This window comes from Antechinus flavipes, chromosome 3 (genome assembly GCF_016432865.1).
Source record: "Antechinus flavipes isolate AdamAnt ecotype Samford, QLD, Australia chromosome 3, AdamAnt_v2, whole genome shotgun sequence".
In the NCBI taxonomy this organism is placed as follows: Eukaryota; Metazoa; Chordata; class Mammalia; order Dasyuromorphia; family Dasyuridae; genus Antechinus; species Antechinus flavipes.
This window is the reverse complement of record NC_067400.1, coordinates 607727504-607742915: the sequence shown is the minus strand read 5'-3', so window position 1 is coordinate 607742915 and position 15412 is coordinate 607727504. Positions and strand designations below refer to the sequence as shown.

Genomic DNA, 15412 nt, shown 5'->3' with positions numbered 1-15412 from the left:
CTCATTTTCTGGGATTTAAAGGAGGGTTTGGGGTGGAATAGAGACTCTGAGATTAGTTAAAGGGTTTTAGGGCAGTGGAACTGAAGGGATGGGAAAGGGATAATATTTCCTTCTCTAGGACTCAAGGAGAGCAGTTCAGAAAAAAAGGACAGGGGCAGGAGAGGCTTGGAACAGAGACCAGATCCCTCCCTAACTCTGCTGACTTGTGATTCTCTATTCTTCTCCTGTTCCTGATCCTTGACAGCCCATTGGCCCTGTCTGTTAAAGAGCAAGGAACGGTTGTCTTTTCAGAGCAACAAGGCCCTGTTAATGTCTAACTGAGCTATTGATTCCTTTACTTGTCAAGAGAGAGAAAATGAACTCTTAGCTGTAAGAAAGCAATGCACTAGAGTAATCACAGCTGACATCCAGCTCTTGGGCTACGTGCCCGGCCAGGGCTGCTGGTCCACAGGATGAGCCCGGAGCCCAGTCTGGGGAAGGGGTGAGGGGGCTTTCACTGAAACTCCTAGACTTGTGTCTCAAGGGTCCTGATCTGGAAAATCTTCTGTCTTTCTCCCGTGAGGGACATCTTCCTCCATGCAAGTGGGTACTTAAGGATGTTAGCCCATTTAGATTATAGAGTTTTAAGATATAAGACTGATCTTCAGTCAGAACTGAAGGAGACCTTTTTGAGAAAGTTGAGTATTCCTCAGCAAGCCACTTAACTTTTTGCCTCAGTTTCCTCCAATGTAAAATTAGGATATTAAACATCCACCTCACAGGGTTGTTAGGATCAATTGAGATAAAATATGTAAAGCATTTGGCAAAGCTTAATGGGCCATGTAAATGCCAGCCATTGTCATTAGCTGTTATAGATTTCAGAGCTGGGAGGGATTTTAGAAGAGAGAGTGTCAGAGTTGGAAATGATCTTAAAACATGGAATAGGATTGGGAGTGGGGAGGAAGGATAGGATTTCTCTTCTTTCAGGTGGAAACTGAGGTCCAAAGAGATTTTAAATAGTAGAGCTGGGATTTGAACCCAAGTCCTCCTAACTCTGCCTTTGCTGTCGGTGTGACATTGGATATGTTGCTTGCCTTCTCAGTTCCATCATCTGTGGAATGAGGGTATTGAACTAAATGGCTGCCAAGATCCCTTCTGATTTTGATATTCTGTGATTTTCTTCTCTATCCTCCTGGTACCTATGGGCAAACTGAGGTACAGAGGGTTCTCACAGCTTCACTGAAATTTCCCTATAGCAAAAGCAACACAACTGGAGAATCTCTCTATCTACCCACTGTGTTTAAAAGTTAGGAAGATTATTTTTCTTTCCCATCTTGCCCAGGATTAGCTCAGCTTCTCAATGAGTTTCTACGAATTGATAATAAGTCCTTTGATCAAAGGGCCTGACTCCATACTCTCATATATTAAAAGCGTGTGGTCAAAACTTAGCCACTTCTTTCTTTTCTCCTAAGCTGGTACTACCTGACTAATTATTATAAATTCTTTTCTTCTTTGCAAAGCCCCTGGCTCTGATTCATCACTTGTCTCTCTGGCTCTCTAAAATCAGTCAGGCTTAGAGATATAGTAATTAATCTCTGGATCTCTTGACCTCCGCCTGGCTCTGCCCCATGGCTCAAACTTCCGAGACTTTCAGGGAAATGGGCTTCAAGGGTCAACCTCACTTAGAGGAGGAGAAGGGGCAGGGGCTGGCTGTGATCCTCTCGCTCCCAGAGCATTTGGCAAGGTGACCCAAGTCTGGTGACCCTGACAGCATCATAACAACAGAATGAGAGGGATGAGGGAACCCGGTAAGAGGCTGGGAAGGAGCTGGTGATGGGCGGGGGCCCGCAAGCCTGAGGTAGACTGACGGTTATGTGGCTGTCTTCCAGATGACGGATGTGACCAAGGAGTACTGCCTGAATATCATCGACCAGTTTGAGCCATGCCTGGAGAACAAGAGTAAGGAGGTGCTCGGGATTGACGGTGAGTGAGCTGCTGGGGCTGGAGAGTCACAAACTGTCCAAACTTTTAGGAGTCTGGGACCTAATCCAGGGAGTGGAGGCTTTGTGTGGATGATGGACAAGAAACAACCAGGGCCAGGTGCCTGGTGGGGGCAATTCAGGAAGCTGAGACCCAGGCCCATCTTGAATTCCATCTCTAGGATCCTCTATCTCTAGACTTAGCTCATGATTCTAAGCTTTCCTGTGACTCAGTTTCCCCCTCTGCAAAAAGAAGGGGGTGGACAAAATGGGATCTGAAGTCCGTTTCAGTTCCAAATTTTCCATTCTAGGATACCATGACTCCTACTCTGGGGCTGGATAATGACTCAATTTACCTTTTTTATAGACTTATATTTTCATGTTAAAGTGGAACCATCCCCTTCTTCCATTAGATGTTTGGACATTGTTCTGTACTTTGTATTTAGACTCTAGCCTGGGTCTGATGAAGGAAGTGGAGAATTTTGGGCACAGGAGAAGCTCTCTTCTTCCTTGATCATTATACCTAGAAAGAAAAATTATCTACTTAGGAATCAATTATCTCCCTTCTCAGTTTTCCAAACAAACACCAGACTTTCCTTTGTCTCTGACTTTGGGAGAAGAGGAACAATTCTACTGGGGTACCCAACACCATCTTTAAACAATGATCCCATTTTGGGGGAATTTAATAATTGGGAATTAATAAATGGGAATTTAATGATCCCCTCCCGATACATACTTATGACAAATGAACACACGTATATACATATGCATACACATCCCTATACACACATCCCCAAAAGGATGTTCCTGACTCGTTTTGGTTCATAGCTGGAGGGCTCCTAATTGATCCATCAGCAAGCCTTTATTAAATACCTGCTGTGTACCTGACACTGTGATAGGTGCTAAAAATAAAACGTTTCATTTTATGGATGAGGAAATTGAGATTCAGAAAATGGGAGAGTAAACTGCCTTATGTCACACAGGTTGTGAATAGCAAGGCCAGAATAGAAACTCAGGCTCAAAGTTGGTGTTTTTTCCATTAAACCGAATAATTTCTTTAGACATATTTCTGCCTGAAGAATTTCCTTTTCCTTCAAGCTTTTGGGAAAAAGTACTCTATTATTACCTTATTTCACTCTCTCATCACCATTGGTTCCCCTGTTAAAAATGTTACCTGAAAGCAATAACATATTAAGCTGTTAGCCACTTACATCTTAGTAAGAATTAGGATTAAGCAGAGGACAGTTTGTGAGGGAATGAGACAAAGTTTGGTTTTAGGAGCTGGAGGTTGGTGTGGTTGGAGGGTAAGGAAAAATCAGGAAGCACTGAAACAGGACAGAAGAGTTCAGGGATAGAGGTGCCCCAAGAGACCAAAAATCAGCTTTCCTCCATTGACAACTTTGCAGGAGAGAACTGAGGGAGGCTTCTCTGGTATATAATTTGTTCATTTCGACCCAACCTATTATCTCAAACGTAGAGCATCAGTGGGTGAATGGGGAGACTTGGGAGGATGCGTGAATTGGGTTAGAGGATAAATGGTCCTTTCTGAGTAAACTTGTACCCCCTAGGAGAGGGATGAGCAGTAGGCGAGGCTCCCTGGGAGTATCTTCCTGCAAAGCTGCTCAGAAAACAAGATAATTAACTTGTCAGGATCTATCATGGTTGATTTTCTCCAAGGGTGCCTTATGCCCGATCAATTTTCCAATTTTCCTGCTCTCCCTCAAGTCCTGGGCTGGAGGTGAGCCATGCAGAGTGCTTGTAGGAGGAGGCGGTGTTAGTTCACGAATTATGGCTTCTGTGCTTCCCTTAGGCTGGTCTCGATTTTCATACTATTTTAGCATCTAAGAATTTAAAGCTGGAAGGGACCCGCTAGTATGGCTCTCTTGTTCTACAGATGGGGAAACTGAGGCTGAGAGAAAATAAGGGATTTACCCAAAGTCCCACAGCCAATGAGAGCTGGGATTGGAGCAGAGATCTTCTAACTCATTGAGCCATCCTTTACCAGATTCCTCTTGGGTATTTTTTCATTCTCCTTTAGGGCAAATATGGCGAGGGATCCCAGTGGGTGAGGAAAAGACTACAAAGTGATTGAAACAATCTCAGAACCAAATTAGTCCTCATAACCATTAAGAAGCCAGAATGCCTTCAACAGCCAAATGAGCATCCAGACTTTGTCCGGGAGATTTCCTGGGGAGAACGTTCTTGTCACTGGAAGTAGCCCAGTCTAGCTCTATCTACTGCCTAGGAAGTTTTCTTAATATCCAACCTAAATTTGCCTCTTTACAACTTCTGCTCATTATCCTTAGATCATACAAGGCCAGGTTCCTAGATTTATGGTTAGAGGGAATGATGGAGGTCAGGAGTCTCATTTTACAGCTAAGGAAACTGAGGCTGAGTGAGTGACCTTTCCAGAAGCATGGAGGTACTAAGTGTCCGAAGCAGGATTTGAACTTGTTTTTTCCTAATTCCAAGTCCAGAGCTATCATCTATACCATACTGTAGACTATTAGGTTAACAGAATAATCTAGTTATTCCTCCACATTATAGGACTGGAAAGGAAATTAGAAGTCATTGAGTCCATCGCTCTGATTGTACAAATGAGGAAGTTGAGGGGCATAAAGGTGAAATGACTTTCTCAGGGTCATACAACCTGTGAGTGGTACAGTCAATATATGAATCCAAGGCTTTAAATGTTCATATGGACTATTCGTATCTGACTGTGGCAGAGCATTCGTAGCGGTCTGATCAGCCACAGTCAGACACACTCTAACTTAATTCTTACATAGTGATGTCATTTCGGTTCTTTTTGAAAATGGCAACCAAAATCCAAATCTAATTCCCCATCACCTATATATGATGCTGCCTCTCAATACCTGAACATAGGTGCCGTGTCCTCCCCTAAGTCTTCTCTTTTTCCAGAACAAATGTTCTGTTGCTTTAAGCCATCTGCAAAAATCCAAAGAGGTGAAGGTCAAAAATTGCTTTAATCTGGAGTGGGTTTTGAGGCAGTTCCTGCTACGGGAGGGCTGCCTCAGGCCACCTAGTTTATGTTCTGATTGAGTGTGAATACATGCACATGTGCACCCAAGTGAAGGGTCCGTTGTTAGGGTCCGTGGCTGGTACCAAAAGGGGATTTGCAGAAGAATCAATTGAGGTGGTTAGTACTCAAAACCCTCAGCCCTTTTATTGGATGTGTTTAAGGGAAGGCTACATGGATTTAGTGGTAGACGGAAGGAAACTAAGTAAGGCTATTTTAGCAGCGAAGATGTCCAGTCTAATATAGTATGGTACAGGGGCAGCTAGGTGGCTGAAGTCAGGAGGACCTGGGTTCAAATTTGGCCTCAGACACTTAACATTTCCCGGCTGTGTGACCCTGGGAAAGTCACTTAATCCCAATTGTCTCAGAAAAAACAAACAAGCAAATGAATAGTATGATGCACTCTTTCCAAAGAGATTCGTGGAATTTCAAAGGTCATCAAATCCATCAGACACACACAGTCTGAGAAGACCTCTGCTTGACTGTCTGCTCCCTGGGTTCTCAGTGAGGACTAACCCAAGCAAGAAAAGCCCCAGGATTCAAGGAGCTGGTATTAACTGTCCCTTCCCCCAGAAACCATATTCAGATACATTTGAAACATATCCCCTGATGTAAAATATTCTATCCACTTTTTCAAAGCATCCAAATCCAGAGGCTTGGCTCTCTGCTTTCTCTTGCTCGAGTCCTGCATATTTTATCATATTTTACATGACTGTCTGGATTTCCTGCCAGGGAGCTGGGCTTTTCATGGCAGTTTCCTGGAGGGCATTTTTCTAGAAGCCGTGGCTGTTGGGAATTACGTGGGACTACATGTGGAAGACCCCATCGCACACAATGTCCTCTGTAAGGAACTGTGAGGGCAAGGGAATCAAGAGCTTTAGAGGATAAGAACTCCTTTCTCAGTTAGTTTACATAGTCCCCTAAAGCAGGACTTTTAAAATGTTTTCCACTCTCAGCCCCTTTTCACCTGAGAAATTTTTATACAACTCCGGATAGAGAGGTCTATAAAATAAGCATAAAAATCAAACTTTCTAATAATAAACCATAATTACACAATCTTTACTTTTCAATTCTATGACCCCATCATGGGATCACAACCCACAGTTTAAGGAGGTTTGTTCTGGAGAGCCCCAAAGTGCACTGAGTTAGAGTATATGGATCTTGCTTTCAGTGAAGTTTCCTGATAACCTTATCAACAAGATGGAAATAGTGGGATTAGGTGATCTTTGAACTGGTTGGCTGCTGGGATTTAAGGAATAGTGATGAATAACAGTTGTCATTGTAAGAGAGACCTCTGGTACATTGCCCATGCGCTCTGTCTTATTCAAGAGTCAAGGATTTGAACAATACAGCTGGCCTATTAAATTTATAGATAAGATGATATTGATAAGATATTTATAGATATGAAGAACATTGCAATCAATAAAAGTCATAACAGACTAGGATGAGTTAAAGATTATTTAGGTCTAGATTTGTGATTTCACTCACTTGAGGAACTTTCAGTATGGAAAAACCCTCCACCAGTGCCAGTTGTCAGTTCTCTTTAATTTCTGATCTTAGGGAGTTGCTAGGGCCTCTGGGAAATTAAGTGACTTGCCTTCACTCGCAAGGATATGAGTCAGGGATAATGTCTAAATTCAGATTGTTTTTTTTTTAATTTTCACTGATCTATTAGCCTCTCTATCCATTGTGCCTCATACAAGATGCAAACCCTGAGTTTAGACACAAGAAGTCATCTGCCCTAACAGGGGATGAGGGAAAGGTATGGATATAACAGGTTACATTTTCATGGACAGCAAGCTCAGTATAATTCAATAGCATGTTATTCCAGCCCAAGAGTGCACTGGATCTTAGTTGACATTAAAATACGATGTCCATATATTGGATTACTTGCCATCTAGGGGAATTGGAGAAGGGGGGGAGTTGGAGCATAAGGTTTTACAAGGGTCAATGTTGAAAAATTATCCATGCATATGTTTTGAAAATAAAAAGCTTTAATGGAAAAAAGATATGATGTCCAGAATGAAGGAAGCAATCATCCTTTTGGATATGGATCCGGGACGATGTTGAAAGCATTGTGTTCAGATTTAGGAAGGAAATAAAATAAATGGAAACTTATTCAGAAGAAATGACTAGAATGGTAAATGTGCCCTAGACTGTAACATATGAAGAACTGTGGAAACTACTAGACAAGCAGAGACTAAAGGATTCAGGGAGAAACGGAGGTTTTCAAATACTTGAATATTTTTTAATGTGAAAAAGGAGATTAAATGCATTCTTAGTACTTCTAGGGAGCAAAACCAGGACCGATGGGTAAAAACTCTCAGGAAGCCGATTTGGGATTAATATAAAGGATTTTCTACTTCTACTTTATTGACTAAACTAAAGTCTTTGACTATATGGATCACCGAAAAAAAATGTAGCAAATCCCCCAAAGAGTTGGAAATACCAAATCATCATCTTATTTGTCTTCTGACGAACCTATATGCAGGCTAGGAAATAACAGAACCACACATGGAACAAATTATTGGTTTAAGATTAGGAAAGGGATATGACAAGGCTATATGTTATTGCTTTAACTTATATGCAGAGTACATTATGGAAATTGCCAGGCTGGATAAATTAAAAGGCATAATTAAGGTTGCTGGGAAAAATATCAACAATCTCAAATATGCAGGTGGTACCACTTTGATGGCAGAAAGTGAAGAAGAATTAAAAAGCCTCTTTATATAAGGGTAGAGAAAAAGAGAATAAAAGCTGGATTGAAGCTTAGCATAAAAAATATCTTGGCAACTAGTCCCATCACTTCCTGGCAAATGCAAGGAGAAGAATGGAAGCAGTGTCAGATTTTATATTCTTGAGCTCAAAGATCTCTGCAGATAGAAACTATAGCCATGAAATCAAAAGACATTTGCTCCCTGGAAGGAAGGCTGTGGTAAACCTGGACAGCATACTGAAAAGCAGAAATATTGCTTTGCTGACAAAAGTCGAAATAGTCAAATCTATGGGTTGTTTTTTTTTTTCACTAGCAATGTATGACTGTGAGAGCTGGAATATAAGGAAAACTGAATGCCACAGATTTGACATTTTCTAATTGTGCTAGAGAAAACTTTGGAGAGTCCCTTGGATGGCAAGGAGATTAAATCAGTCAATGCTTAAAAACTTAATTCATAATGCTGAGTGAAACAAGCAGAACCAGGAAAACATTGTACACAGCAACAGCAAGATTGTGCGATGATCAACTATGACAGACTTGCTTCTCTTTTCAGTGGTTCAGTGATCCAAGGCAATTCCAATAAACTTTGGATGGAAAACGCCATCCAAATACAGAGAGAGAACTGACTGAATATAAACCAACATATGCTGTGTTCACTTTTTTCCTTTGTCTTCTGTTTTTTTTTTCTTTTTTCCCCTTTTGTTATGATTTTTCTTTCTTAATATGATTCATAAGGAAATACATTAAAATGTACATATACAAAAAATAGTTGTTTCTACAATTAACTGGGGAAAATAAAACAATTTTAAATACAAATAAAAAACAAAAAAAATTAATTCATATGATTCATGGCAAGATTAACTACTGAAGTTGAAGTTTAAATATTTTGGTGACATAATGGGAATATGAGATTTATTGGACAAGACCCTGATGTTGGGCAAGATTGAAAGCAAAAAGGAAAAGGAGATGGCCGAGGATGAGATGGATGGATGGTGTCATGGAAGCAATGAACATGAGCTTAGACAGACTACAGAAGATAGTAGAGGATAGAGGGGTCTGGTGTTCTATGGTCCATGAGGTCACAAAGAATCACACATAGGTGAACAACTACAAAAGACTTCTCAATAATTAGTACAAAGCTGGACTGGGTGCTTTAACATGTGGGTCACAGAGCAGAAAGTGTAATAACTTAGAGTTCTCGTCAAGGCAGTTGGATGGCATAGTGAATTGAGTGCTAGATTTGGATCAGGCAGACCTAAGTTTGAAAACTGCTTCAGGAAATTAGCTGTGTGACCTTGATTTCTCTCTTAGCCTCAGTTTCCTCATCTGTAGACTGGGAAAGATAATAATAATAATAATACCTATCTCACAGGTTGTTGTGAGGATCAAATGAAATAAGACCAATAAAGCTCTTTGCAAACCTTAAAGCACTATATGACATGCTCCTTATTATTACGTTTAAAATTATTATTATTAACTTGAGCTCTCCCGTTAACATGTGGTTTGACTTTGGACCACTCATGTCCTTTTTCTGAGCCTCAGCTTTCTGCTTCATAAAGCAAGGAAGTTGAAACAGATGACCTCTAAAATCCTTTCTAACTATTGGATTATGATTCTGTCATCCCTAAAGCCCCTTCTACCACTAATGTTTAGAGATTATTCCTGATGACATAGTAGATAATGTGTGGAAGAACCAAGTTCAAATCCTGTCACATATAGTTCTAAATAGGGTGCTGTTAAAAAAAAAAAAAAGCAACTTGTTCACCACCACCCTCCCCTCCTCATTCATGGAGATACTAGTTTCCTGTGGTTCTTGGTTTGCCTCTTGGATACTGAGATGGGAGGGACCTTTAAGATCATATAGTCTACTCTCCTTATTTTAAAGTTGAGAAATTGAGACACATAAATGTTAAGGACTTTGGCTAAGGTCACACAGATGGCTAATGGCAAAGACGGCATTTGAATCCAGATCTAGATTCAAAATCCAGAGTTCTTTCAACTGATTCATCTAAAGATAGAAATGCTAATGGCATCTACAGTTCAGTGTTTTTATGAGAATCAAATGAGATAATGCTATATAACTGCCAGTTATTATTGTTTTTGTTAACCTTCTCACTCTTCCCTCCTCCTCACCTCTTTCCAAATGTTCTGGGTAATGTTCTTTCTGTGTCGCTGACAGTTCTGAGTTCTTGTTCGTCTCGTCCCTCCCAGGTTTTACTAACTATACCAGGAGTCCAGAAGGAGACATCTTCAACCCCAAGCACTACCAAGTGAACCAAGACATGACCTACCCGCTAAGTTACTACTTTATCACCTCTTCCCATAATACCTACCTCATTGGGGACCAGCTCATGTCCCAGTCTCGGGTAGACATGTACTCGTGGGTCCTACAGGCTGGCTGCCGCTGTGTGGAAGGTAAGGACTAGTGATCTATAGCCATAGGTACCAGTCCTGTCTCTGACCTGTGGGATTAGCTGGCAGAGATCTCCTTGTCCTTTCAGAAAATTAAGATAATGTTCTACAAACCCCTTTTCTTGGCACTAATAACTGTGTGACTTTGACTAAGTAGATTTATCTTGGCTCATTGTTATAATAATAATTTTAACCCTGGCCCTTTCCCAGGGGTGTTGAAGGTCAACTGAGAAAATAGAGATGAAAGCTCTTTTCTAAGTATAAATCTCTATTCAGATATGATTGAGGATGATTATTCTGGGAGAAGCTATGGGAGATGTTTCCCAGTCCTATTTCTTAGCCCCCAGCTACTTCCATCTTCCTTCTTTCTCTTCGTGAGCAAGATTTGATCTGGGTTTTAGAAATGATACTAAAAGACTAAGCAGAGAACTTAGTAAGTAGAGACTCTGTCTACCCTGGACTGAGGTTTCCAGTGAGCAATGGGGTTATGGAAGGTCCAGAAAGCACACTTCTAGGATTTAGGTACAGACACCTTTATATGTGACCCTGCCACCAGACCCCAGAGCCATTGTCTGGATGAGGACTGCTTTTAGGCTGAACAGATGTTCAACTTAACAGACATGTGTTAAGTGCCTACTATGTGCCAGGTACTGTTATGCACTGGTCATTCAAAGATAAAAATAAAAGCCAGGCCCTCCTCTCTAGACATCCCCATTCTAATGGCCATCTCCAGTCATCCTTATCTATATCTGGCAAGTAGATCCCAGATGACTCTGGAGAAGGCAGAGAGAATAAAGACAATGTGAAGCAAGGGCTAGGGATGGGAGGATTTGGGATGAAGACAAGAGTGTTGATTGAACTAGAGTATGAAGGATGGGGGGGACAAGAGCCCAACACGGAAAGGTGCTAAAACTGGGATTGTGTGGGACCTTGCGACAATCATCATTTGATCTTGCTTTGCCCCCTCTTCAGTGGACTGTTGGGATGGACCAGATGGAGAGCCCATCGTGCACCACGGTTATACCTTGACCTCCAAGATCCTCTTTAAAGATGTCATTGAGACGATCAACAAATACGCCTTCATCAAAAATGAGTGAGTGGCAGCCCCTGGAATCCTTGGGGGCCCCAGATTCCATTGGGTCCATTTTTCTCTATCTAGGTAAGATGAGGCAGGGTTTTAATCTCAGATCTGATTCTAATTCCTTGTGTGAATTTGGGCAAATTCTTCTTGGGGCTTTCATTTCTTCATCTCTAGCAATAAGGGGATTAGGACAATTTCCTTCAAGTTCTAAAACCATACATATCTTTTGGCAGCTCCCCCAAAGTGAATATAATCATGAGCAGTATCGAGTGGCACATTATCTAGGAATAAGGGGGTGACGAGTCTTTTCTTCTCTGCCCTGGCCAGACCCCATTTGGAATATTGGGTTTAGCCCTGGGTACCCCATTTCAGGAAGGACATTCAATAAGCTGGAAAATGTATAGAGGAAAGAAATCAGGATGATGAAGACCTTGAGCCTATGCGTTATTAATATAGGCGATGGGTAATCTGAAGAAGAGAAGGTTTGGGAAGAAGGGAGAATATGATAGCTGTCTTCAAATATTTGAATTGCTATGATTATGATATAGAGGAGAGATTAGCCTTTTTTTTTGCTTGGTCCTAGAAGCCAGAGCCAGGATCAACAAGATGGAGATTGTTGTGGAGAGTTAGATTTAAGCATGATGTAAAAATAAGCAAAATATAACAAAAAATTCCTAACAATCAGCACTGATCCAAAGTGAGTTGTCTTGAAAAGTGCTGGATTCAGAGCACCAGCCCTGAAGTCAGGAAGACCTGAGTTCAAATCTGGTCTCAGACACTTTCTAGCTATGTGAACCTGGGCAAGTCTCTTAACCCCAATTGCCTCAGGGGGAAAAAAAGTGCTGGGTTCCTCTCCTAGGAGATCTCTGAGCTTGGGCTGGAGAACCATTGATCAGGTATATTGTTGTATATTTGGCTAAGGATGGCTTGGTTGAGATGGCCACTGAGATCCTTCCATCTCTCAAATTCTATCATTTTATAGAGCTACGAGGTATTAATAGTTTCAATGGATTGGGTCAGTTGACTTGAGGCTAGATAGTTGCCTCAACTGCTGGGACAAGAATAATATTCTAGTGAGACTCCATCATAACTTCCTTTTCTCACGGGACATCCGGAAACCCTTCTCATTTGTCTTTGGGAGTGGGACATTGCCCCTTCCCCAAATCAAACACACAAATACACACTGGCCATACTGTCCCTCCCCTAACACAGACACACACACACACCACACACACACACACACACACACACACACTCACCATAACCAGGTTCCAATAAGCTCCTTTCTCATTATCTCTCATTGTGGTCTTTGATCCCTGCCCTACCCTCTCCTTTTGGCAGAAAACCAAGACCTCTCCCCTGAAATCACCTTTGCTAGCAGCTCATGGTTCTCTTCTTCCCTTATATTTCTTTTTTTTTTTAAAATTTTTTATTTAATAATTACATTATATTGACACTCGTTTCTGTTCCGATTTTTTTTTCCCCTCCCTCCCTCCACCCCCTCCCCTAGATGGCAAGCAGTCCTTTATATGTTGGATATGTTGCAGTATATCCTAGATACAATCTTCCCTTATATTTCTCTCCCGAAGCCCTGATCTCCTCTGGAACATTCTTGAACAGAGATCCTCTCTAGAACAGAGGAGCAGACATGGTCAGAGCTGTGGTTTGAGGAGGGTTCACGTGGGGGCTGTTTGGGGGACATATTGGGGTCCTATTTACTTCTCACACTGTGATCCTGAAGTAGAATCAAGACTCAGTGACTTATTGATGAGGAAGAGGAGAAATATATCCCTGGATGTAGAATTACGTGTGTGGGAGTGTGATACGAGCACATCCCTGCCCACCTGTTTGGGTTTGTGATCCTGTCTGCCTGTTTCTGAAGTTCAGTGGGCAAACAGCCTCCCACATACATGTAATAAACCCATTTATTATGGTTCCCATATTAATTACCCCAGAGGAGACACACAGCCTTCAGGCCTGCTTTGTTATCACTCAGCATGTTGCAAGACACCATTTAAAAAAAAAAATTCCAATTTAGTTTCTCAAAATAGACTGTCTATTATGACTTTTGCATTCAAGTCTCATCAAATGGAGGCTCTCGGTCTGGGAAGGAAGTGTTAATTGTACCAGGAAGAAAAAAAAAGGAGCAAGATTAATTTGAGAATTAAAAATAGAGTGACACCTTCATAAATTGGTGGGCCCAGCTCCGAGTGAGGTCTGATTGTAATCAGAGAGATAAGCATCTTCAGCTCAGGCTGGTGGCTTAGCAGGATTTCTGGAGAGGAGAAATGAAGCTCCCAGTCTCTGTGACAGACAAATGCAGGGAGAGCCCAGGATTGAAGTCAGTGAGTATTTATTAAGCACTCACTTGGTGCCAGGCAATCAGTCAACCAAGAAGCATTTATAAGCATCTACTATGCACCAAGTACGGTACTAAGTGATGAAATTGCAAAGAAAGGAACAAAGAGGGTCTCTGTCCTCAAGGGTCCGATTCTAATGGAGAGATTACATGTAAATAATTTGGTGTATAGGACATACTTGGAGAGAAAATGGAAGATGATACCAGAGGGAAGATGCTGGCAATGGGAGTGGGAAGGGAAAAGACACTTGAAGATAAGCTAAATTGTGAAAGAGATGAGGGGATACAGGATATGAAGATGATGGGGAGGAAGGTACAGGCCCTGAGGCATGAAATGGGGTGATGTGTCAAGAAACAGCAACTAGACCAGTCTCTCTGAATTTTATGCTACGGGCTGGGGATACCAAGACAAATGTGAAATGCTCCCTTTCTACAAGGAGGCAGCAAAATGGAACACTGGAGTAGGAAGACCCGAGTTCAAATACAGCCCCAGATGTTTACGCCAAGTTTAGGCAATTCATTCAATTTTTGATTGCTTCACTTTCTACAACTGCAAAATGAGGATAATAGTGACATATGCCTCCCAAGGTTGTTGTGAGGATCAGATGAGATCATATTAAAGGAGATAACAGAAAAGCACACATAAATGTTGGCTGTTATTCTATTAATGACATTAATATTGCTAATAGGTAGCTATTAGTTGTTATAGGAATAATGACATTAATATTACTAATAGGTTGCTATTAGTCTATTAGGGAATGCAACACAACCCCTATAAATAACTTACAACATAAATACAAAGCAAATATAAGATAATTTCAGGGAGAAGGGACTAGAGGCTGGGGGATCAGGAAGGATGCTTGAGTTAGTACTTGAAGTGAGAGAAATAAGAGCTTCTAAGGAGGGGAGATGGGGGGAAGAGACATTCCATTCAAGGAGAACAGCCTGGCCCCTATTTGGGAAATAGCTGGGAAGGCAATGTCACTGTACTGAAGGTTAGGTGAAAGGGAATCAGGTGTAAGAAGACTGGAAAGGTAGAAGAAAGCAAGTGATGAAGGATTCTAAATGCCAAACAGAAAGCATTTGTATTTGATCCTGGAGGTAATAGGGAGCCCATTGGGGCTTATTGGATAAGGGAAGTGATGTGACCAGATCTGAGTTTTAGAAAAACCACTTTGGTGGCTGAGAAGAAGATAGAGTGGAATGGGGAAAAAACTAAGGGAGGCTATTGTAATATAGCCCGGGGATGAGGTAATGAAGGTCTTCACCAGTGTGGGGGTAACAGCAGAAGAGAAAAGGAGATATTTTCTTTTTTCCCTTTTAAAAAATCATTTAATAGTCTTTCCCCCAGTTACATATAAAAACTATTTTAAACATTCATTTTTAAAATTTTGAGTCTAAATTCTCTCCCTCCCCCTCCTCTCTTTGAGAAGGTAAGGAATTCTGTAGGGTATGATAGTTGAACCCCCAAATATATTGGGATTTGGGGCCAGTGTCATGAAGTATCTCAAAAGAATTTGTAGGTTTAGACCATCTCCAAATCAAGAGGCAAAGATTTTATTATTATGCCATTGTCAGGCTAAGTTCTGAAAAAGAAGTGAGGTACAAGTAGGTTCTTTTATTGGAGAAAATAACCTTGGGATTGATATCTATATCTGGGCTTCTGATTGGATACAATAACTGTGGGATCATGATAATTTTGTCAATGCAAGGAATTCAACAAGGGCCCACTGTAACAAAGGCCCACTTAAGAAAAATAAAAAGGACCACTTAAGGACAAAATAATATGTCAATATTCCTACTTGCTTGCCTCTAGAAACAGCTGTAGGAATACAACTAAGGCCCACTT

General features: G+C 41.2%; 1 protein-coding gene across 1 annotated transcript in view; it reads left to right on the top strand.

Annotated features, from left to right (window-relative positions):
- PLCH2 (phospholipase C eta 2) overlaps window positions 1-15412 on the top strand; it is a 164181-nt gene that overhangs the window by 87571 nt on the left and 61198 nt on the right. The window contains exons 6-8 of the mRNA XM_051988768.1: window positions 1869-1962; window positions 9923-10126; window positions 11096-11216. Of these exons, the coding sequence (XP_051844728.1) occupies window positions 1869-1962; window positions 9923-10126; window positions 11096-11216 (419 nt within the window). The remainder of the gene's footprint in view (window positions 1-1868; window positions 1963-9922; window positions 10127-11095; window positions 11217-15412) is intronic.